The sequence below is a fragment of the Pinus tabuliformis genome, chromosome J, assembly GCF_031772625.1.
Source record: "Pinus tabuliformis cultivar Carrire ecotype Pingquan chromosome J, CPIR1, whole genome shotgun sequence".
Taxonomy (NCBI): domain Eukaryota; kingdom Viridiplantae; phylum Streptophyta; class Pinopsida; order Pinales; family Pinaceae; genus Pinus; species Pinus tabuliformis.
In genome coordinates, this window is record NC_142295.1 from 510,548,145 (window position 1) to 510,574,553 (window position 26,409).

At 40.4% G+C, this 26,409-nt stretch overlaps 1 protein-coding gene across 2 annotated transcripts in view; it reads right to left on the reverse strand.

Annotated features, from left to right (window-relative positions):
• The window catches only part of CPSRP54 (chloroplast signal recognition particle 54 kDa subunit), a 295,675-nt gene that overhangs the window by 247,588 nt on the left and 21,678 nt on the right, over positions 1-26,409 (reverse strand). For both annotated transcript variants that reach the window (XM_089378034.1, XM_089378033.1), the window contains exon 8: positions 11,390-11,492. In XM_089378034.1, coding sequence (XP_089234160.1) covers positions 11,390-11,492 — 103 coding nt within the window. The remainder of the gene's footprint in view (positions 1-11,389; positions 11,493-26,409) is intronic.

Consider the following 26,409-nt stretch of genomic DNA (forward strand, 5'->3'; position numbering starts at 1 on the left):
CAATTTGGCACCCTGTTGTACTCAAGAAAATACTTCATAATAATATACCCTCAGAATAGTTGCACAGGTTTTCCCACATTGGGTTTTTCCGGGGATATTTGTCCAAAAATAACGGTGTCACTTGTCTGTTTGTTTTCTTTCAGCTGTCGATCTGTAGATGTTGTGATTGTATTGTGTTTATTTCAGTATTTAAATGTTTTAAATAACTTGTTCGAATTTAACAAGTAGAAGAAATAAACCAGCAAAATAGAGATTAAATTTCTAACGAATAGACTTAGAAATTTCAACATGGTATCAGAGCATGGTTGCAGATCACAGGAAAGCTGAAGGCATCAGCTGAGCAGAGCATTTGCAGCAGAATCAGTTGTCCCAAGTGACAGAGCTGATCCTTATAGAAAGCGACAGAGGAAGGGTTGACACAGAGGGGCTGCGTCATCAGTCCGGGCCAAAGAGAGGCCAGCGCAAAGGTTAAGGAGGGCAGAAACAGGCTCACACAGAGACCAGGAGGGTTGACGCAGTTGGCTGAGGGAGTTGTTTTGCCGGTGTCGGGATTGTGCAGAGCCAAGAGGCTCAGTCCTTCAGTTGCTGGCGCATAGGACGCTGTGGGCAGTTCGCAGAAGCGAAGCTGGTGGGGTACTATGGTCAGAACAGTATCTAACAAGGTAAAACCAAGGTAGAGGTAATTGCTACCGAGGCAGATTTCTAGCCAAGGAATTCGGATCAGTGTTGTAGTTGCACAGACGATCGGAGAGGGGCAACTTGACAGTTGGCAAAAGGATTTCCAGGAGGGAAATCGGGACTCAGAGGGAGTCCAGACAAGAAGTAGAGAGACTCAGCAGGAGTCGAATCGAGAACTTCCAGGCAGGAAGTAGAGAGGCTCGGAGGAGTCGACAGAGAAGAGCAAAGAGATGGTCGTGAATGGGCTGAGGGATCAAGACAGGCTGGACGGAGCATCCACCTTTGTGGTCTAGAAGGCCAGGATCCTATCCATTCTGGATACACATCGCATCAAGGCCTTCGCCTTAAGAAGAGTGGCAATCCCAGTTGACCTAGCTGAAAATGAGAAGTACGAGGAGGCAATGGCCAGGGCGAAGTGCATCATCCTTGATGGGGTCAAGGATCATGTGGTCCAACATATTGCCGAGAAGAATATGGCAAATGAGATGTGGGAAGCCTTGAAGAAATTGTACCAACATACTTCCGTGCAGAGGAAGATGTTACTTGAGAATTAGATGTGGTCATGCCAGATGAGCTGATAGATCACTTTCTTGGTCGGTTGAAGGAGATCCAGGACCAGCTAACTTCCACAGGGGCCAAGCCAGATGAAGAGATGTTGGTGAGGACCACACTAAACGCAATCTCCGAGGAGTGGGAGACATTTGTCCAAAGCATACTGGGCAGGGCGAATCTTCCAAATTGGGAAGAATTGTGGGCGGCTCTTCGCTAAGAGGAGATCAGGCGATTGAGCAAGACGGGAAGTAGCAGCAAGGGAGTCAAGATCAAGAAGGAAGAGGAAGAGGATGCGGCTCTAGCATCTGTGGGAAAGCGGGAGAAGAGAAAGAAGAAGGACCTCTCCAATGTCAAGTGCTTACATTGTGGAGAACTGGGTCATTATGCGAACCAGTGTCCGAGGAAGAAGAGTAAGGGAGAGGCTTCTAACTCTAAGGCAGTGCCAGGGAAGGTAGAGAAGGAGGTTGAGGAAGATGAAGATTGTGCCATGAGTGCTCATGTACCTCTAGAGAAGAGGTGGGGAGACATCAAGCTGTAGTCAGACAGACTACAGGCGATAAGGGGCAGGATTCTTGAGGTACCCAACCTCTTGGATTATACCTTGCTACGGGAGCCCCGAAGAGAGAGTAGCAAGCCTGGCGGATGTAGGTAGAGACGGATGGAGATAAAGCGGCAGAGCGTGCTACAGTGTAGGAGTCCTCGAGCAGCGCGAGACTAGCAGGCTGCAGCAGTGCGAGAGGCACGGGAGTGTTGCAACGGTGCAGGATGGCACAGAGAGGGTTGCAGCGATGCGAGATTCAAGGAGTTGTTGCAGCAATGCAGAGGTCAATAGAGGGAGCACTTGTTAGCAGCAGAGAGAACTTTAGCATCGGGAGTGTTTCTAACCTGACAGGGATGTTAGAAGTTGGGTGGATCAGTTACTTACTTCTCAGTAACTGAGTTGTAGTGCAGTAGCACAATGCAGCATGATGAGAGGGGGTTGCAGTGCAAATGCAGTGCTGGGAGGATGGACCAGCAACAGCACGGATGCAGAGGGAGTTGCCATATGGATGCAACAGTGGCAGTGGCAGGGCCATGGGCAGCAGTACAGGATGCAGCAGTGCAGAGGATGTTGGGTGGGGAGGCCTAGCATCAGCACAGGTACCGGTGCCGAATGATCAGTGTGATACTCAGTGAGGAGTATTACTAGAGCACAATCTTTGCTAAGAGGGAGTGTTGATTTGGGGTAGCATCGGACGTGCTCTATCCAAGGAAATTGGTGGAGAGGCTAAAGCACATGAGATCTCCAAGACCCATAAATGGTTTGGGCAGATTCTAACCGGTTTGGGAGATATTAAAATAATTAATATTTTTAATGGAGTTCCTAAGTCTAAACTTATGAAAATAAAATATTAATGGGTATTAATATAAAACTGAGTTAGAAGGTTCCAAAAGTCATGGAACAAGCCAAATCTAATCTTAGCCATTGATTGGGGATTTAATCTCGGCCGTTGAAGGACCAACGAGAAAAGTATAAGAGGAGGCTTGAGGGTCAGTTGGAAGATACACCAGAGTGATCAGTCATTCATTTTGCTAGAGCGGGGTTGCTAAGCAAAGTCGAATCGGTGATCAGCAGCAAGGGGCAGTGAGTACTGGACAAAGAGGCAAAAATAGTGCCGAGAAACCAGCGCAGAGGCAGGAAGCGGGAAGTAGCAGCCAGAGACGGCCACGCAGAGCCCAGCAGAGGCCAGAGGGTTGCAGGAGTGACGCAGAGGGTCACAGAGGCTGCGCAGTGCCTCAGAGGGCTGACGCAAAGGGGTTTGGGGCTGACGCAGAGGCTAGGAGGGCCAGCGCAGAGCTTCGAAGCTATAAGAGAGGGTTTCGTGGGACAGGTTTTCTGAAGACCTGTTTCCGAATATAGAGGTATTGCTGCCGGCTATTTTTCTCTGTCTAGTGAGTCAATTTGGCACCTTGTTGTACTCAAGGAAATACTTCAAATAATATACCCTCAAAATAGTTGCACCGGTTTTCCCGCATTGGGTTTTTCCAAGGACATTTGTCCAAAAATAACAATGTCACTTGTGTGTTTGTTTTCTTTCAGTTGTTGATCTGTAGATGTTGTGAATGTATTGTGTTTATTTCGGTATTTAAATGTTTTAAATAACTTGTTCGAACTTAACAAGTAGAAGAAATAAACCAACAGAATACAGATTAAATTTCTAACAGATAGACTTAGAAATTTCAACACCCTATAAAGTATTGATGATAGAGTCCCTGTTTTAGAGGGAGCTCTGGAAGGTTCCTATGAGTAAAGGAACATGAGTAAGTTTCTGAGTAAAGAGAAACTTGGAATTCATCCCTGGTTAAGAGGAAGAGTTAGACATGACATTCTTGTCTTCAGTTTGGAAGAAAGAATGGATGATTGTGTAATCATCTGGCATCTGACATTCTTTGAAGATGTGGTGGGGCATCCAAGATAAGAGTGGGCAAGAGGACCGATATTCTTGAGGGCTGGGAACCCAAGATGAGAATAGTCCTAGTAGGGCATACTCGGAGAACACCCAGGTGGGTATGACCCTAAGAGAGACAATGATGATGTGTGTCTATCAATCATTGGTCTCGCCAACATTGTGCTCTGATCTAAGTGAGAGATAGAGTTGTTAGTCAAGGCCTTGCTATATGAAAACAATGTTGGTTGAAATGATGCTATAACAGATGGAATGCAAATCCGATCTTCTTATGAGAATTCTTCTGTGAACTTGAAAAATTGTCCAAGTACCATGTATGCATGAATACCTCCCTAGTTAAGAGGGAGTGTTGAAGAAAGTGTAACTAGGTTCGGTCTTCATAATGACACATTCCATTGTAAATGATGTAAATTGTATCTAGCAAAATATTTTGTAAATTTGAGTCATGGGTTTCATGCTCAAAATTTGTTTGTAGCAGCTCCCATTGAGAGCTCTAGGCTAGGTGATAGGTTTGTGTCATTGATGTAAATAATTACACTTGTAAAGTATATAGTTTGTCTCCAAGATCAAGGGCAAGCCCATGTGGAATGTCTCCTCCAAGTTCAAGTACAAATGGCTAGTAAAAGTATCCTCCAAACGAAGATCAAAATGGCATTGTAATTTTGGCAAAAATGTATTATATTCATGTCGACTAAATCATTATGTAAAGTCAGCCTAAAGACAAGCCATTTCAGCCTAATGAGCAGCGTTAAGAGGACTATAAATAAGGGTCTCTCCTCCCTCATTTGAACACACTCACAACACATAAATTCGGTCTCTCTCCTATGCAAAGAAGTTTGTCTAAGGGTGCAAAGAAAGGGTCAACTCAAGGAACTGCAGGTCAACAAGAAGAAGGTATGTTCTGCCATCTACAACCGCAGGAATTCTATCCACACGTGCGAGGCTAGGGCATCATCCTATGTGCTCTCATCATCAAGGAAAGAGTTCGATCTTGGGTCTATTTGAAGGGCAGATTTGTTTGAAGAGCAGAGACAAGTAGAGCGAAGGTTTAGGAGGGCTAGAAGAGCCCTAAACCTCTCACACATGCAAAGGAATAGGTCACAATTAGGGTTGCATTATAGTCCTAGGTCATCTTCATGATAAGGGTTGATTTGAGGCCTAAAGAGTTCGGTTGTTGGTCTAGAAGGAAGCTCCAAGCATAGCAAGGCAAGGAGGAGGCTACAAGATCAAGTAGCTCACTCACACATGGGAAGACAGTGACATCTTTAGGTTTGTTGCAAGGGTTGCTGATCAGTCCACATCAAGGAAGCAGATCATCTTGTTTCAAGGCAAGCGTTGAGGACAACAGCTGGACAAGTGAACTATTTTGGACAAGTGAAGCTTGGAGGAAGGAGGAAGGAAGAGGGAAGCTAATTCATCCATCTATAGTTGCAGATCTAATCCATGGAACAGTAGGTCAGAGGACAGCAGTAGCAGAAGGTTCTAGCCTTGATCTTGGAGACACTTTGGTCAAAGGGTCTTTGTATGGGTCTTGGAAATTTTGTCAAGTGAAGATTCTATAAGAAGAATTACCGTGGGTTTTCCTCTCAGGTTGGAGAGGTTTTTCCCTGGCTACTGCCTATATCTTGTGTTATTGTTCTTTTGCTTATTATGCATGATAGCTAGTTGATGAAGTTAATAAACATACACATATGAAAAGATCTTGTTTGAACAAGGAAAAAGATAAAAATACTTCACAAGCAAACATCTAAGATAGAGAAATCATTAACATATCAAGCCCTTAGATTTCTCAACATTTTTGTCTCAAGCCATCTGATGTTTGGCTAATGTAATTCTGCAAAAGAGCTAATGTAACGTTACTGTCTCGTTAGGAACATTTTTTGAATCATAATAAAGACTTTGGGGTATTGTTCATGGTGTCTATTGTCTGTTGATTTGTGATATGTGTTGGGTACGGGAATTCCCTATGTTGGGTACGGGCATTCCTATATTGTGTTTAAATTTTAATTATATCATTATTTCATGGTAGATGATAGGAATACTCTATTGATAAGTTTTGGGCTTATCTTAGACGATCTAATTCATTGTTGTTCTAACGGTTTATACGTGAAGAATTATATAGTGTTTGCAGGTTCCCCAATCCTTGGGCTCCAAGTTCACAAACTGTGGACGTAGGCTGACCTTGTTTGGACTTCAAATATTTTTATGGTTTATCTAACTTCACTAACGTTGTAGCTTGCATTTATTTTCCAAAGTACATCTAGCCATTTATCAAAAAATCTTCTAAATATTTCTCAAAATCTCTTTTAAAAAAATTGTATATTTGTACATTTTGTAAATAAATTTGTATAATATATTTTGTAAATTATTTTTTCTAACCGGGGTTTTGGGGTTTTGAGAATTTTGTATATATTGGGATTTTGGGTGTTTTTTCATTTGTGCAGGTGAAATCAAGTGAGAAGAGTTGGATTAGAGCTAGATCTAAGCCCTTGAGCGTAAGATCTAGCCTCTAAAAGATTTTGCAGGGCCAGCCACTGAAAATTTTGCAATAAATCTAAAGATCTAAAGCAAATTTAATTTTTTGAGCAAGGGTTTCATTTTTTTAGGCCCTCCTAGCCCTTCCCTTTAGCCGTCCTCCCTCCTAGGCTTCGTCATTGGCCCTTCTGACCCCTTGGAGCCCTAGCGTGGCCCTTCTAGGTTACCATCAACCCTTCCTAGGCTAGGTCACAGGCCTCTAAGGCCTCGACCTGCCCTCTTTCTCTTGGGCGCAGACCTTGTGGGCCTCTCCTAGCCCTCAGCCCTCCTCCTCTTCCTCTTGGCCTTCCTCCTCTTCCATTAGCCTCCTCCTCTCCTCGACTCCCTCCATCCTCCCTTTTCCTCCAGGTTGTAGCCCTCCAAGGGCTTATAACTCCCCTTTTCAGCCTTTTTACCCTAGGTCGTGACCTTTGTGGGGTCCATGGCAGCCCTATAGGGTTCCATCCCTTGAGACGTCAGGCCTTCTTAACCCTTTCCTCCTCCTTTGCCTCTTTCGTGGCCTTCTAGGCCTTTTTCCCTTCAACGCTAACCCTCTAGGGCTTAGCGTTGCCCTCTCTTGGCCCTAATTTGCCCTCTTTTCCATCTCTGCGGGTAAGTTTGATTTTGCGATTAAAGATTGGTGGATTTTGCAAGGAGAAGTTCATTCAAGGTTGGTGTTTTTAGGTGCCAAGTGCTTTGGAAAAATTTTGGCAACTTGGGCAAATCTACTACAAGGCCTTGGCCCTTGACCTCGAGTTTAATCTCTAAACCCTCACTTTGTCACTATTTTGCTTCAGCTCTTATATTCATTTCATAGCAGTGAATTAAATGCCCTAAAATCACATCTAAGTGGTTTTAACACACTAAAAATTTATGGTAAAAAATTTTGCTAGTGTTTTGGCTACGTGGGCATTAAATTTCTAGCTTAGATCTAGTCATTTGTTTGCTGGAATATCTTTGCATAATCACTAGATCATATATGATATTCATTGAACAATTCATCAAAAGTGGGCTAATTAGTGTGAAAAATCGGTTACCCGATTCCTACTGTAGCAATTGATGTTAATTCTTCTAATTGTTAATTCGATTAAACAATTTACTTGTTGTGTGCTACGGCAAATATCGAATTAAATACACTGCAGCCTACACAAATAAAAACTGCGGAAACTAAATACAGCACAGGAGAGAAATAATCATCACACACATCTACACAGTTATTTTTGGACAAATGTCCCTGGAAAAACCCAATGCGGGAAAACCAGTGCAGCAGCTGAGGGTTTGTATTATTAAGCAGTAGTAAATCTGAGTACAATTCATTGGATGCCCAACTGGCTATCCGATATAGAGAGAAACTGGGCAAAAATAATAGTGAGATGATCTCACCCTGTCATTGGAAGAACCAACACTGATCTGCACTGGAGATGAGCCTCTACGTAGCCTCTTTGCAGTTATGCGTAACTCCCACACAGTCACTGCAGCTGGGACTGCGCTGCACCTCCTTCTGATCCTCTGTTGGCTGGAAACATCAGTTCTCAGGCCTCTTGGTCTCACATCCCGGCTTTTGGCTCTGAAACTTGACTTCCTCAACAGAATTTCGATCTCCCTCTGAAGCTCTGCGCTGCCACAGCGTAGCTCTACATGGCCCTGTGTCAACTTCTTTGGACATCTCTCTGCCCTCTCTACCTTGTACTCTCCAATCCAGGATAACTTCCCTCCGGATGCTATCCCTGCCCCTCATTCAAGAAATCACTTTGAATCTCTCTCTAGCAATTGTTGCGCTGCTTTCTTCAAAAATTCAATCTCTGGTCTCTTACTCGATGTGTCTTCCAAATGCCCATCAAGCCTCCTCTTATAATCCTCCAGTTGAGAACCAACAGCCCAGATTAGATTATAATCAATGGCTCAGATCATTTTGGCTTGATCCTCGTCTTCTTCTAGAAGTTTCACCCACATTTTGATTAATACCCTTTAATTATTTTAATTTACTAAGTTTAGACTTAGGCACCGTTAAAAATAATTAATTATTTTAATAAAACTGTCTCGGGGTCGAATTTCCCAAAACGATTTTTGGGCATTGTGGAATGCATGTGTCCTAGCCTCCTTGCAAATTTTGAGGCTAAGAGCACATCCGATGCTACCAGAAATCAACAATTAGCTTGTGTTTTCAGTTGGCAAAATCATCTAATGTTTTATTGATCATATTGGGTGCTTACATGCCTAATAATTTATTGATCTAGAGTGATTTATTTACTGTTGTCTTAAGAGTTAAATACTTGCTCATTGGAACACAAGTAGCATCAGATCTAGCTTTGTTCATGCTCTATAGATTATAGTTGCTCTTATCTCATGGTTTTATAGCAATTTGGTTAACACATTTGTTGTTTGAGTTGATCAATAAGTTTCAAGTTCACATCCAATAAGCACTCTAATCTTAAATCTTTGGGCATCTTGATATCTTGTGTTCTAAGTCATATTGTTTAATTGGTTAACAAGTAACATTGTGATCTAAGGCATTAAGGAATCTATTTGATTATCTTGGCATCTAAGGCTTAATCTAACATCTCTTAATAAGTGGAGTTATCTAAAGAGCATAATCTTGGCATAAGATTGTCGATAATCATCATTGAAATATCTTGTATCTTGTGTTAATTGTTAAGTGGATTATCATCCTTAGTTGAACATCCTGTGGATTGGTTAACAATGGCACTAAGTTATTGGCTTTTTTTGGTTGTAAGACTGCATATAATTTATAAGTACTCTTGTTTTTTATAAAGATTCATCATAACTTAACGTACTTTAAGCAAATCTTAAACTAAGAATCTCACCCATAATCACTGCATAAGCATTCTAGGCTTAACTTGCACTAATAATTTACTTCCAAGAATAAGCTTGGTTGATAGACCTCTAGGGCCACCCTTTTTCACCTAGTTTGAGGGATTCAACACCTTTCTAGTGGTTAACATAGTGACCTTGAAGTCATCAGAGCCACAGTCTCTGCAGCACCAGAGGCACTGAATGGTTGGAACACAGGGGGAGGTATCGTTAATCAAGCCTCTGCTTGCTTCCCATTGGCTTCCATCCCACAACCTACTCTAAAGATTGGTCTCAAAATAGTTAAGAGGGAGGTGCCATTAAGACTAGGAATATAATTTTAAAATAACCAAGATCCTTGCATTACACTTAGATCTTAGGATTTGCATAGCATATAGGTTAGTAAGTCATTTAACTAGCAGTTGTCCATCCGATTACTTGGTCTTAATTTGTAATCAGCAAGAGTTTTGACTCCATAAGGCACTGGTCTCATTTCTAAATCTAATCAAATCCTTAAGTCTTGCTAAATTTAACCAAGTAGCTAGGCCACTCAATTGTGTCTCTCAGACAAGTTGGTTCCCAACTTGTCTTTCATCATCTTATTTCCATAGGGACTACCCCCATAGTCGGTTGTTGGGAGACAGCTAGAACAGAGTGGAGGGGGATCAAAGTGACAACCCCCGCCCTGAGTTGTTGTTGTGGTGCCTGTACAATCTAAGCGACAACAAGCCCAATAGAGGTAGCGGCTAGGGCTACAAGGCCTCCAAGGCCTGCAGCTAGGGCAAAAAAGACCACCAAGGCCTATGGCTAGGGTAGAAAAGCCCTAGAAGGGTAGCTGCTAGCCCAAATAGGGTTGCAGCTAGGAGGGAAAGCCCCTTAGGGGCTGCAGCCAAGCCCTAAAGGGTTGCCACTAAGGAAACAGGCCCAAAAAGGGTTGCGGTGGGGGCTAAAGGAGGGGGTTGGGACCTCTAGGAGGCTGGACGGCTCCTCTAGAGGGGGGTCGAGGCCTTAGAAAGGCCTCAAAGGGCTGCAGCTAGCCCTAAAAAGGCTAGCGGTTAGGCTAGAAGGGTTGGACGGCTAGGCCTTAGGGCCAAAAAATTTCCAGGAACCTGCAAACAAAATTTTATCCACGAATTCGCTGCCAAAATGCTGGACATTGGGCTTGGAGGGCAAATGGAGGCTAGATCTTGCCTTCTTAGGCCTAGATCCGCCTCAAAACCCCAGCAAAAATCTCTTGATCAGCGTGAAGTTAACCTGCACAAATGAATCAAAGAAATCCAAAACCCCAACAAAATATAAAACCCCAAAAAATTATAAAACCCTAATTGCTACAAAACAAATGAAAAAGAAATAATTTACTAATTATTTACAAATGTACAATGTTTGCAAATCAAAAATTTTGGAGAAATGTTTTTTGAGTGATAGCAATGGATGAATGTATTTTTTCGAAAAAATTGAATATTCGCCAAAAACCCTCCTGCAAAATTAAAATACCATATAGAAATCTTCGAGTCCAAACATAGTCGGCTCTTCCCCCAGTTTGATTATGGTGTCAGGTGCACTAAGTCTATGCCACCTGTTTTTACATTGGGTTCCATCCTCAGAATCAGTGGGAGTGACCAAGAGTTTCCCGGGGAGTTATTTCCAAGGAAAAACAAAATATATATATATATGTTGCACAGGAGTTTTCCGGGGAGTTATTTCAAAGAAAATATTACATATATATCACAGATTGGGATAAGGTGTGAAATGTACAGAGTCCAAACAGAATGATGGGATGTGAAACAAAGACAACAGATGATAAAATAGCGAAGCATGAGATATGAATGAAAGACACAGTGGACAAGCATAATGACAAGGAAAGAAAGAATTGGAGGATGACAAGGCAGTCCAAACAGATGGAAAAGTTATAGATTGGATAAGGTTAGTCAAAACACAGAATAGAGATCACACAGATACCAAAGGGATTAAAAGGATGATCCGATGCCACTTGAAGTGGATTCAAAATGAATAAATTAATTCATCACTGGAATTGTTTACATTGTCAGCATACAACTCTAAATACATGATGATGTCTCCTCATGGGATGGTTGTGTCCATGTGATCTATTTTTACTTTTTAATTATTGGAACCAATTAATGGTTTAGGCTTTCTTAAAAATCCACAAAAGGAATGGGAAAACATGAGTTGTCCCAGAATGTTGTGCGAATGGTGAGATAAAACTATTTCTTTGTGTTTGTTGAGGTTCATGGAAATCATCAGAGACATCAATTATAATACTAAAAACTTTGCAGATTGTTCTACAATGTCGAACGCTATTTGTTTAAGAGATAATAAAAAGGCCTGAAAAAATGATTAAATGGGCAGTTCAGTCCATCCAAAGATACCCGCAGCTTCTTGGCCAGTCATTGCATCAACCACAAGCAGAACCTCTGTAGGATTCACAGCCTGCTTTACTTGCTTCAGTTCATCCATCATACTTTTGTCTACCTGATAACAACAAAAGTTTTCCTTATAATTGTTCAAAAACAGATCGCCATTATCTACTGAAGAACAGAAAATTATGTTGAACAAATTGATGTTGACTTCATCTCAAAGACAGAAAATATCACAATAATTGAACAAACTAAATCTCCTTTGACTCTGGATGCACAAACCTTCCTGTATGGAATTGAAAAGAGACAACAAATTGTTAAACTATGCTGTGGAGAATATACAAGAGACAAACTAGAATGTCTGAATGAGAGATGTATTATGTTAATGTGTATCCAATTACATAAAGTGGTCTTATATATATATATATATAGCAAGTTCAGTTATTCTTGTTAGGAACGGCTCACCCAATTTCATAATTACATTAACATTAATGTCATTTATTGCATATGATTTTGTAATGTCCCTTTCCGAATGACCACCTTTGCAGAACGATTCAGCAGCCTATTTAATTCCCGCAGGCTACAGTTGGTAAGAGGGGATTAATTAATTTAATTGTTTGAATGTCATTCAGGTAAAAGAAGCAGCATATAGGGGTGACAATGAATAATTAAATTAAAAGGGTGTTATTAAGTGACCATGAAGTAAAATAAAATAACTTTATAAAAGTCATATTATATTATTAAGCAGAAAAAAGGTAAAAAGGGTGACCCATGGTATTGGCCCATGGTATTCCAATGAAAAAAAAAATTGTAAAAAAAAAAGAATTGGAGCTCACTCTTGGATATGACTTGGAGATTTTGTAAACTGAACACTGAAGCACTTGTGGCTTGTTGTGCGGGGGAAACCCTAGTGAGAAATTAGTTTCAGTGTTAAGACTATCCACCCCAGCTGACTAAGATTAGTTTCGGTGGTGAAACTATCCACCCTAGCTAATCTACAGGAAGAATTACTCAGGTTCTTCACCAGGATTTAACGAATAACAGAAGATCACTTTTTGCCATAATCTAGGAGCCAGGAGATAGAGATATTTCACAGGGTTTTTCTGGCAAGTCGAATTAATTACCTAGGAGGGCCAAATTGCAACGGAGTCCAAATTATTGCAGCTGGAGCAATTTATGCGGTTGCCGAAGTATTCTCTAAAGTGGTTGAATTTCCTTTGAAGGCTGAATTGATTCCAGGAGGAACCAGTCATGTCATTGTTGTAGCAGCTACCAGGTTCAATCAAATAAATTGCATGTAATTTTCCAGATTTAGTATAATAAAAAAGGTCGGGGTTTTCTGTGAAATTCTTATTGGGAAAATTTATGGTTATTGGTTCCTTGATTTTATTGCAAAGAAAATTCTTTTTTATTTGCATGCCAAATATTTGAATAAACAAATTGTGCAAAGTGTTTGTCTAAAAACACCCAGAAAAAAATTGGAAAGAAATTGGTAGTATAAGCAAGTAAAAATTAATAAGGGGCATTACATTAGTATCAGAGCTAGTTTTCCTACCAGACTGGGGTTTTTAGTCAGAAATGCTTCCAAATCAGTTGCAGTGAGAATTAGTTTCCTCAGTGGAAAGGACAGCGCAGAATTCTTGCAAATTTTTGCAGACTATAACAAAAACCTCACAAAGGTAATAGAGCAAGTTGGAGCATGGGAAATATAAGTTGAGACCAACGAAAAGAATTATTACAGGACAAGAAATCATTAAGGTCATGCATCAGTGAAGGGAAGAGAAGATTGCAGATCTGAAGATGATAGAATAGTAGTCAAAGACCAAGAATTCAATGCAACTATTGAACATAATTCCATGTCCAACAATGATGCTACACTGAGCAGCAAAGTATTAACCCATGTTGCAGATGCAAGAGAGACAGTTCTTGTTGTTTCAATGGTTGAGGGTGAAACGGTGGTCAAACTACCAAGAACAAATCTGGCGAAGTTGTACCTGTTGAGGAGAAAACAGATACAGCTATGTCCTGTTGAGGAGAAAACAGATACAGCTATGTCCTTACAGGGTTTTTGTACCATTAAATACAAGAACAAGCTAGTTGAAGAAGACCCTGGTCCTCCTACAGAAAATAGGCCCAACAAAGGCTCAGAGCAGCAAGAAGATGCTTCTACTGATGGAGATGAGGCTAAATTATCATATATTACTTTCAACTTGTGATTGGAAGCCAAGCAAGCAACAGAAGAAAATGCTCGTCGTTTTGTTGAAAGAGAAACACGTCCACTTTTTATGCATCAAAGATCCCAAGTAAATGGCTACTCATCTTATCATGACAAAATTCCGAATGGATTTTATCAACTTTAGGCGATGAATCCTTATGTATGGACAATGTGCAATGACTCAAGGGGAATGTAGTCGAATGCCATCCTTGGAATCACCAAAATTCGTTAATGCACGTGATTCCTCGTTGGAGGTCATTTTGATAGATAAGCAGGGGGACTCTCATCTAAGACAACTTCAAAACAAGGCTTTAAGTCTTGTTTATGGTTTGTCCTGATAAAAAAGAAGTCGTTGAACAACACGGCAACCTTGTTTACAACTTGATGGGGGCTGCAACTTCCACTGAGCATGGAGACCTAATGATCCATTGGGATGCCAGCAATAAAGTGTTGAGAGACTGTTTAACTTCCGTTGTTCTTCCAATAGGAAGCCTTTTTGTGGGCCTCTGCAGGCATTGGGCTTTGTTGTTCAAAATATTAACAGATATCGTTGACTTGCCCTGTCGTATTGCTCGGGGATGTAAGTATTGTGGGAATGATGATGGTACATCCTGTATTATGCAGTGTGGTGATGATTGGGAATACATTGTTAGTTAATTGGAAGACCAAGAGTTATATTTGAGCCAAATTCCTTCCTCAATGGTCCATCTTCAATCTTAATTGCTTCTCCTTTGCATCTTCCAAAGTTAAAATCTTCTTTATTCACTAATGAATTCAGGCCTTTGGCCAAGGAGTATGTGTCATGTCCCCATTTTTATTCTTCTTCATAGTACAGCCATGGTGGATTTCCAGGACAGGGGATGACCAGGTCAGTGGAGCAGGTTTATGTCATCAAGGGTCCCGATGGAGTTTTGAGGAGTTTTTATGGGATTTGATGGCATTCGCTTGGCATATTCCATCATCAACGCAGTTTGCCTTTCATTATGTTGCATTCCGACAACTTTCAAAAATCAGCGTTATTATTGGGTATAACTTAATTAATTATGCTCGAGGTGGCATTCCGGGGAGATTAATTGATGGAACACCTTAATGTAATAGCTCGTTGGAACTGGAACGATAAGATCTGCATGATGGGATTTTTGGATGTGAGTTTCAATTACCTAAGGAGACATGGTGGCCAATTTACCCTTTTCCCGCATTAAAATATATATATATATATATATATATATATATATATATATATATATATATTTTAATTAAAATAAAAGAGGGAAAAGTGCTCCATGATAAAAATAATAAAAACATAAAAGGTTCTAGAGGGGTCCATCAGATCTATAAAAGAGGAGGAGGAGGCCATTGGAGGACAGCTTGGTTTTGAGTATTGTTTTTGTGGAGAGGTTTGAGAACGTGGTTCTCTACTTCAACAATAGCCCCAGGACGAAAACCCTCGGGTGACAATGAGAGTGGGCGAGCACCCATCCCTTCCCTTGGTGGACCCATTCAGGGTTCACAAGTTGCAATGATTTGATTTTCAGTTTGTTTTGGGAGGCCCATTGTGGCATTAGTGTAGATCTATTGAGGCAAGCTATCTCAGCTATTTTGTTATTCTAGCATGTAAAACCCCAGTTCTTATATAGTTGAGATTGTTTCTACTTATCGTGTTATAGAATTGCATGCATTTTATATGTTATATTTTACATGGAAATCCTCTGTTTATGAGTAGAAATTTTATGTGAAGGGGTTGTTCCAAATTTCGTTCGTTTGGGACATTGCAGTATGCAGGTCCTTTCAATTAGGTTTAATTATCTTAATGAGCAATTGATCAACTGTTCATCTAAATTGTCAATTTGAGGTTCGTTTGGAACTTGCGAACTATCGTGCACAATTTATTCTAGTGCATTATGTTATGTGTCAGGAGGTTGTAGTTATGTAATAGTTAGCGTTGGCCACTCTACTACGAACCTTACACCATAACCAAGGCGATGGGTGACAACGCTATTGAACTAAGTATCCCCCCATTTCTTGCCTTGCACCCAATGTTCAATGTGGACCACTTTCGGCCCTACTTTCCACCATTGTTGGACACATTAGAAATTGTAGAACAACTAACACCAACAAAGTTCAACCCGGATTGCATTGAACAGGCCATGACTAATCAGATCATGGACACATAGATTAAGAACACTTGCCAACAAAGAATCCAAATGTATGGAGTTGTCAAAAATAGGCCAACGCCTGCACCAAGGCAAGTGGCTCACCAAGTACCAAGTTCAGCAGAAATTTCCTCATCTCTTGCAAACACTCATCTAGATGGATATTGGTGGCCACCCACCTATTCCACTGGCTCACAACATAATTTTCCTATTTTCGTAGTTTTCTGTTTTTAGCAATTTCAGGACCTAAAGTTCTGGAGCCATTTTGATGCCCTAAAATGTGTTTTTTGGGGAAATGGGGAAACATAAGTCTTTGATTGATGTTTGCATTCAAAAGTTATTTTCCTCATATAGACCTTTCTAATGGGCTATCATGTGCACCAAACAAAGATCGTGTGCCAATGTTACGATCCCGAGAAGTTGACGTTCCAACTTACCCCATCAAGACCCATAAGCCTTTGGTGCTTCATCTCCTAGGGTTAGGGTTTTGGATGTTTAGGGTTTCTCATTGTTTCTTCATGATAAAAAGGCCTTTGAGCCTCATTGTAACACAGTTTAGGAAGGCATGTAGCCATCACATCTCTTCTCAGAGATAAGCTACCACCATTCGAGCTAGTTTGCTTTCATTTTGCATGTAAACAGTTTCAGCATTTCTATTTATTAAATGAAGTTTAGTTTCACTGTATCTCTGTGTTTGATTTTAAATATGTATTTCATTTCATTCCCTTCTTAAATTTGGATCATCTTAGGTTGTGGCTCTTCTTCTTGAGATCTACGACTTCCTTAGGTTTATTCTCTTGCATAAGTGAGATCCTTTGCACTTACGATTTGGCCATTCCGTTGACCTTTGTTTATACTTGATCAAGGGGTGTGAAACCCCAACGGTCATGTCCTTTGGCCTTGCTGGCGAACCTGAGCCTACATGACTCATAAATTGATTTAAATTATTATCTTAGGTTTTAAGCCCATTCCTTTGGGTCAAAACCCCAAACTTGGGTACTTTGCCCACAAACCTTCATTTTGTGGGTTTTCTTCGCACAAGTCAAGCACCCAAGACTTGTGGGAGTACCTCCCAAGCTACATAATCTTCAACAAGACACTCAAGTGAAGGTGATTCTTCTTCAAGTCAAGGCAGCCACTAGCTTTCTAAGGGAGGTTGAGCCCTCCTCGTAGGAAATTGAGCATCTCCAAGTGAGTTTTGGGAGACTTATACATCAAGGAGAACACCCAAGGAGTGTTAAAGAATCAAGGTAGTTGTAGTTGAATGATGATTCTCCTTACTTGATAATTACTTGTGATATTAGTTGCCATTTTATTATTTTTGTTTTACTTCTCCATCAAGCAATTATCAAAAACATGAAGATCATGAACATAAAGAACACAAGATATAGGCTCCATGCCAGGGCAAAACCCCACAACTGGGGAAAACCCAAACAATCCTCTTCTTATAGAATTAGATCAAAATGAGACCTTCAAGACCCAAAGACTAAAGTCAAACCTCCTCCAAGCACCAAGTCAACCCTCCAAATGATCTCCTTCAAGACAAGACAAGGTCTTCCAAAGTCAATGAGAGTCAACTCCTTCAAACTCTGCTCTAAACAATATTTCGGCCCTCACTTCAGATCTGCAACTTCGGCCTGCAATTCTCGACCCTGCAACAACTGCAGAAACCCTAGAATCTTTGCACATGTGGATAGAAATAGGTAGAAATCAGATCTTCTTCGTTTGCTTGGTCTTCCTTCTTGTCTTCTAGTCTTTCACTCTTTTTGTCTTCCTTTTTTGGCTTTATATTGAACTACAGAATTATGTCCAAATGACTCAAACTCTCCTCCTTTATATAGCCTTCTCATGAGGTTGAACAGCACTTCTCTTAGGCCGAATTTTCACAATTATGGCCGTCTTGGTCTTGGAGGTCTTTTGACTTTTAAGACTCAAAAATAAATTATTTTATATGTTACAACTTTCCCAAATGGGTCTTATACAATTGATATTGACTCTCTTGGCTCATGACAATTATTCTTATGACATGACAAACCCTAGAAGCATGAAGAACATGATTAACCTAGTTGACCAATCAAAAGAAGCATAAAACCCATGCTTGAAAATAATAATTTTTCTTTCTTATTTTGCTTGTTACATAAGATATACATAATGACATGAGTACAAAGACAATTATGAAGACCGAACCTAGTTACTTTTCCAACACTCCCTCTTAACTAGGGAGGTATTCATAATGACTCAACTGGTCTTATCTCAAGTTGAAATATTCGCATAAGAAGGGATCCAAATTGATAAGCATCAAATATCATCATAGTCAGCATTGTCATATTACCAAGGCCTTGACAGGTACACTCTATCTCTCACAAGATCGGAGCACAATGTTGGGAGGCATTCCATGGGACACCACACTGTCTCACAGAGGTACATACTCCACCTAGGATACCTAGAGTATATCTTTCAGTGGGCCATTTCCCTTCAGGAAATGTCTTCCCATCGAACCATTCTTATCCAATTCCATGTACTTGATTTAGGATCTCCATCCTAATCCATCACAATACATGACTCGAGAATGTCTGTCCAAGATGCTTATCCAATCCACCATTCTCGTTCCACATGTCCATGCACCTGACTGAGGATATCAGTGCTAATCCATCACAATACCTAACACAAGGAGAACCATGCTAATTCAATCCATCATTCTCCCTATATGTGATGCATGCACTAGACTTACAACGGTTATTCCTGGCCTAGTACATGACATAGGGAGAACTAGTGTCCAACCTTACTCCCTCTCAACCTGAGAGGAGAAATCCATGCTCACTCCCTCTCAAACAGGGAGAATTCATCAACAAGCCTCAACTTGTGTCAAAAGTACTCATACTTCCCTTATATCAGCTACTTGCAATTGTTGTAGCTTTCCTCAATTAGCCCTCTTATCACTTAGTTTGCTCATCTTGCAACTTCTTGAACTAGGGCTTCAAATCTGCCTCCTAACAGATCATTATCATGTACTTGAGGTCTTCACCTAAAGCATCTTATATTGTGTACACCATTACTTCTTGCATTGATTTTGCCTTGAACATAGTTTCTTCAACTGAATGATTATCACAAGGTTAGCCAATCCATTGTTTTGAACACAACTTGGTTGACATTTCCAATCAATCTCTATCAATCAACACAGCGCCATAGACACAAATAATTATGTCATCTAGCTATTATTCTCATCTTTCCAAAATATCCAATTCTTAGGGTCTTCATGTAAACTTTCTTGTCAGTCCTCTAGTTGCCTCTTAGATGACTGCCCTTAGTCCTCTAATTGTTCTATTGTTACCTCAAATTGATAATCCTTAGGGCACCAATCAAACTGCCTTTCAATAGAGGCTTAGCTTCTCCAAGACTTCTATCATAAGATTTTCCAAACACAACCCACTTGATAGTGAATGTCCATTGCTTCACTGTCCTCAGGGTTTTCACAGATTTTCCCACACAATAGTGAGCCAACTCTTGCACTCACTGTACATAGAGCTTCTTTCAAGTCTACCTTCTAAACAATTCTTGAGCCTACAACATTCAACCTTGTCTAGGGCTTTCTTGTACCTGTAAAACATAACAAAAAGTCCTCACCAAAGGACCCTCTTCCTACGTAGTTTCCACAAAGAAATGTGACCAGGTTTTGGAAGGCAACCTGGCCTCCAAAACAGGCCTTTCCCTCAACCTGCAATTATATGGAAGTTTTGTCCCTTCTAGACTATGAGAATATTCTTTCTTTTGCTCAGAACCAACCATTTAGACATGTTCTTCAAAGTTCAGTCCTTGAAGCTCAAATCCCAACCTCCCCTAGTAGACTTATAGTTCACCATGGTTCTGCAATTAGGGCTCATATGAACACCTACTTGTTGCCCTTCAACAACATCAAGATGTCCAACACAAATTGTCCTAAACTAGGACACTCAACCACCTAGCAATCATCAACTTAGGAGAACATACCTCTGATCTAAAGACTCTTCTTTTGCCTCCAAGTTCAGCCTTTGTGCATGAACAGAGCTGAGGTTTTCGACCTGGTTAGGGCACCAAACCAGCCCTCAAACTTCCTCTAAAACCTTCGCTCCTCCTTCTACAAGCCCTGTTTCATCTGTGTTGTCCTAGGTTAATTGAGCCACTTGTTTAGCTCTTCCAACCCACAGTTTTGGTACCCAAACATGGTTCGGCCTTGTCCATAGAGGAAAACCAACCTCCACGTATGTATAAATCAGCCCAGAATAGTCCTCCACCCTCACGACCAGTCTTCTGCACCTATTCGGACCTATGGAAAATACCAAAAGACCCACAAACAGTCCCTTAATCCTTCGGACTTGTCCTCTCTTAGCTACGGCTGCTTCAAATGCTCTCCACAATGATGATTTACACTTGAGTTAAATGTTTTCTTCTTGTAGCCCTGTTACCACTCAAACTAGTAGGGGACCTAAAGGAGATCCCTAAAGGGCAAATGCTAGGTCAAGGGCAGTAAATGGAGGCTTAGCCCACTGTCACCTCAACTAAGGCTCCCTTCTATTTACAGACTTTCACCAATGGGAGGAGACCCGATATATTATGGAGTCACTGATGAAGGATAAGTCAATGAGATGGTGGGGGTGACCCTAATAATCCCTTTCCTGGAAGAGTTAGAAAGATAAGGCTTGCTTGCTTTCTCAGCAAGGTACAATGTCTTCTAGGAAAAGGAAGGGAGGATTTAAGGGTTAGGTTTATGAGATATGACTTATGAAGGAACTTCCTAATCCCTAAAATATTTATTGTGATTGGTATCCCGGATGGTTCTTGAAGAATTGTCTTTTCAAAGCAGCGGGACCATCACCACACAGGACAAGGTGGACCCGATCTAGGATAGGAGGAATGAGTATGGAAACCAATGATGTGCTTACCCTAGACAAGGTGGGGAAAGGATCAAAGAAAGGATTTTCACTTGAAAGTGTTGATTTGATCCTATGAGGTGCTAGCCTTGGGGATGCTAAGGCAAAGTTTGATCCCAAAGCTAGGGCTTGGCTTTTCTCCCAACTCCACCGTCGAAATGGCTTCAAAATTGGAGGAGACCTTGAGGAAACACCAGTGCAAGAGACCCTAGGAGATCAAACTTTTTAGAGGGCTATCTTGTCAAGAAATTGATGCCCTAGGTACCCCAACTTGGCTAGACCTGAAAGAAGGTGAAAGAATGTGATTTTTGGTGACCACCTCTTGGTAGATCAATGCCTTAATCTTTGGGAGAATGGAGTTTATGATGAATATGAGGAGAATTTCTTGATTCCTAGTCAAGGAGGCCTCAAGACCACTTTGCTAGCCTTCTAGGTCAAGGAGAAGCAATCTTGCAGCTTTTATACTTCGATGTGCAAAGGAAATGGCTTATCAAGGTCAAATTCTTTGATAGAATTACCCCTAGGAGATTTCGTTCATATTACATGGCCCATACATTGAGAGATGCTATAATAGAGACAAAATTCCACAATTTTAAGCAATAAATGCATGTAGCAATTAGCCCTAGAAGAATAATGAAAATCCCAGTCCAATGTATATGACAAAGTAAACAAGAATAACATTAAAAGCATGTACTTACATGTAACAGAATATATCCAACCATTCACAATTGACAAGAGAGAAGCTCCAAGAGAAGATAGACCAATATCCGCACATCAAAATTCATCCATAAAGCTCCAATTCATCCTATAGAAAAAGTGTGAAATTCTCAACAGAGAGAAAACATCCAATCCAAAGTGATGATGAGATAATGAACTCATCTCACTTGTATTTAGACACTAATGAGGAGTTCGAATTAGCCTCCTTGGCCTACATAAGCCCAAAAAATAAAATAATGTTCTAATAATCTAACTTTTAGTGACAAGCCCACCAAACTAGCTCATAAATGAAAGAATAAGCCTCTCAAGAGGTCAAATAATAATCTATGCATGTCGTAGGACCCTCTAAGGGGCCTAATGAGGTCCATGCGTGCCATAATGAAGAGTAGGACCCTCAAAAGCAGTGGGCAAGGGGTTGGCCCCTTGTTCTCCAAATAATAAACCTATGGTGCTCCCAATGGATGTGGGGGAAGAATAATAACATCATGGGTCTCCAAATGAGTCGAAGATGCCTGTAGATCCTTTGTAAGGGCTCTGATGGTGTAGGGGATGCCACATCATCCTACAAGTCCTGGGTCAGCTGCCAAGTGCATGTACATCTTTGGGGTCGGTTGGGCAAAGGTGAACCGGGTGCATCATCCTCGTCCAATGGGGGTATCTCGAGCATCTTTGATCATCCTCGGGGATCCATGGAGTGTTGTCTACTGCTATGGAGACCCATGGCTCTCAACACACACCCTACATGTGCTAATGTAGCCCTCTAGAAGATTAGGACCCCGTATAGGAGGACCAAACCCATTTCCATTTAAAGAGACCCTTCTTGGGCTTTTGAATCATGTAAAAAGGTTTATTACTGAGTCAAATTAGGTATTTGACACCTCCACACCAAGTCGGCCTCAATCTAGGCAATTTGACCTCACCCAAAGTTTACATATACAAGCAATTAGATTTCATTTGGAGACATCAATTCAAGTAGTTCGATCTATCTCAAGGAAGTGCAAAAAAGTGTGAAGTTCAAGGTGAAGGACGAAATACAAGTCGAAGGTTTTGGGTTATCTCTTTCTCTCTCTTATGCGAAGTTATTGGGCCAATTGTTGGATCGAAGTTTTACTACTAGAAGGGTCCAAGTTCTAAAAGTGTTGGGTCGAAGTTTCTGCTGCTGGAAGGTCGAAATTCTGGATTTGTTGGGTCGAAGTGTTGTTGCTGCAAGGTCGAAATTGCTGAAGGAGAGGTTGACTTGGTGGTTGGAGGTTTGTGTCTAAGTCAAAGAGTCTTGGATTATCTCATCTTAACTACTAAAGGAAGGTCAAAGAGTCTTGGATTATCTCATCTTAACTACTAAAAGAAGAAGTTTGACTGGGCTTTCCCCTAGATAGGGGTTTTTCCCTGGCAAAGTGCCTACATCTTGTGTCTCTTGTTCTTGTGATCTTCATACACATATAATTTGGTAATTGCTTGATGAAAGATAATATAACAAAGATATAAAAGAAGCCAATATAATTCACAAGTAATTATCAAGAAAGAGAAATCTAACCCTAATTCTACTAGCCTTGATTTCTCAACATGGTATCAGAGCTAAGGTTAGGGAAGATTGGAGATCACTCTATTGGCTTGAAAGAAAGGACTAATCCCTCTATGATAAGATATTTGAAAAGGGGATTCAAAATTGCAGGAAGTTGGATCAAAAGGGTCATCTACAACTTATTCAACAAAGTCAAAGACAAAGGGTTTTTGGCTGCACTCACAAGTTCACTCAATGATGACAATGCATGGATTATTGATAGTGGAGCATCAAGGCACATGACAGGAGATAGCAAACAACTTCATACTCTATCAAAAGAACAATCTTCTCATGCAGTGGAATTGGGAGACAACAAAAGCTATGTTGTTAAAGGCCTGGGATCAACTTCTTTAAAGCTGGACAATGGAGCAAAGCTACATCTCAACAATATACTATATGTTCCAGGTTTGAAAAAGAATTTACTTTCAATTTCTTGCTTAGAAGATAAAGGTGATAGAGTTGCTTTTGCAGATGGAAAGATTTTGACTTGGGGTAAAGATTCAAGCATCGATAAGAGTCATTGGAATTTGTGAAGGAAGTTTATATAGAGTATTGACACCATCTCCTCAAGCCCTAGTTCACATGGAAATCAATCCCATTGAACTATGGCATAAAAGATATGGTCATTTACATTACAAGGTTATTCCCTCTCTCAACAAATTGGTAAATGGCATTCCCAATATTAAAGAAGATCATGAAGGAATATGCAAGGGATGTGCCTTAGGAAAGAATACAAGAAAACCATTTACAAGCAGTGAAACAAGGTCTAAAGAAATATTGGACCTTATCCATTCAGATGTGTGTGGGCCTATGTCTGACAAATCACTTGGAGGTCATCTCTATTATGTAACCTTCATTGATGATCACTCTAGAAAGACATGGCTCTATCTACTCAAAACAAAGGATGAAGTATTTGAAAAATTCAAGGAATTCAGGTCTGAAGTAGAGACATTAACCGAAAGAAGAATAAAGACTTTAAGATCCGATAATGGTGGAGAATACACTTCAAAAGAAATAATTGCATATTGCAAAGAAGTAGGAATTAAGAGGGAGCTCATTGTTCCCTACAATCCCGAACAAAATGGAGTTGCAAAAAGGAAGAATAGAACACTTGAAGAATGTATTCGAACAATGATCTTTGATCAAGACATTCCAAAATTTCTATGGGGAGAAGTTGCAATGACTGTTGTATATATTCAAAATAGAAGTCCTCATAGAATCCTCAATAATATGACACCCGAAGAAGCATTCATAGGAAGGAAGCCTTGTGTGGACCATCTTTGAATCTTTGGATGTCCTGCCTATATCCATGTTCCAAAGGAAAAAAAAAAGAAGCTAGATTCTACAAGCATTAAAGGGATCTTTGTTGGCTACAATCTTTCTTCAAAGGCATATAGAATCTACATCAAAGAAGGAAGACACATCAAAGTAAGCAGGGACGTCATATTTGATGAGAATCATGACTACAAAAGATCCAAATATATTCCTATTGATTCTGATGACGATAACATACCACTATTTGAAGAAGAAGAGAACCACAACAATCCTACTACAAATCAAGAAGAAGAAGAAGAAGGACCAAGTGAGCCTATTCAACCTGTGATCATACCCGACACAAGGAAAAGGCCAAATTTGTTAAAAGCTACTCTTGAAGATGCCGAAGGACATGGAGCTGCAAAAGGAACCTTTAGAGAAAGTAAAAGACCAAAAAGATATTTTGGATAAGTTGCATAGATGACAAAGCTAATAGAAGCTAAACCAACTACATTTGAGGAAGTTGCTCATCAAGAAGTATGGAAGAAAGCTATGCAGGAAGAATATCAATCCATCATGAAGAATGGGGTTTGGAAAATTGTTTCTAGACCTAATGATAAATCGGTTGTCACTTCCAAATGGATCTACAAGATCAAACACGTTGTTGATGGAAGCATAGATAAGTACAAAGCCAGATGCGTTGCTAGGGGTTTCTCTCAAAGGGAAGGCATAGACTATGAAGAAACCTTTGCACCTACCGCAAGATATACTACTATAAGATCTTTGGTCTCATTAGCTGCAACAATGGGATGCAATATCCATCAAATGGTTGTGAAAACAACATTTCTGAATGGGACCATGGATGAAGAAGCATATATTGAACAACCTGAAGGAATTGAAATAAATGGCAAAAATACTCATGTGTGTAGACTCAAGAAGGCCCTGTATGGTTTGAAGCTGTGAAAATTTGGAAACCCAGAATCCTATTGCAGCAACCGATGTTAATTCTTCTAATTTTTAATTTAATTAAACAATTTACTTGTTATGTGCTACGGCAAATATCGAATTAAATATACTGCAACTTCACAAATAAAATAATGCGAAAGAAATAAAAATGCTAGAAGAAATAGATGCACACACACAATATGACACCATTATTTTTGGACTAAGTCCCCGGAAAAACCCAACTCGGGAAAATCAGTGTAGCAGTTGAGGGTTTTGATATTATGTATTAGTGCAAACTAAGTACAATTTATGGATGCTTAAACTAGCAATCCAAACAGAGAAATAACTGGCAATAATAACTAGTGAGAAAAATTTCTCACTCCAACACTAACCTCAGCTCGAATTAAGCTGCTCCTTGCTCCCTTTGCGCAATGACTGCATCAGCCTACGCAATTACTGTGTCCCACAAGCTCAAAACTGTGTCTCCTCTCACTATCTCATCAGCGGTTGTCTGGGAAAGTGATACTCTTTGCCTCCAAACCCTCTACCTAGCTTTTGGCTCAGAATTTTTCCTTCCCCCCAACAAAACGGAAATCTCCCCAAGAGGGCTTTGCGCTGCCTCTCCACAAAGTATTCGCTGGAACTGGAAAATCTTCCTCCAACCTCACTATCTCTGCCCCTCTCTCACTACTTCGATCTCACTGAATCACCTCCGGCAACTGAATGTTGCTACTCTGGAGATCGATTTCCCAGCAAAATCGAATGCTCAATTGATTTGGTGTATCTTCTCCAAGCCCCATCGACTTCTTATAATCCTTCGTTGAGGCTTCAACGGCCACGATTAAATCTTAATTAATGGCTAGGATTAACTAGAAATCGATCCATGTACTTTTCTAGAACATTATCACCATGACTTAATTAATTCTGATTAATTAATCATATTTCCTAAGTTTAGACTTAGGAAATATTAAAAACTGACTAATAAATCTAATTAAGTCGTCTCTAGGTGGAATTTCCAGAAAAGATTTATGGGTATTGGAGAATACATGGATTTTAGCCTCTCCACCAAATCTCGTGGATAGAACACATCTGATGCTACAAAAACTAATGCTCCCTCTTAGCGAGGAATGCGTTCTAGTGCTGCAATCCACTAAAACAACACCTTGTCTCTGGCATCTGCATCATCTTCTGTCACGCTGCTGATGTCTGGCTACTGCTGCCCTCCAACTACTGCGCAACTCTGATATGTGCTGCATTTGTGCTGCTATTGACTCTGTTGA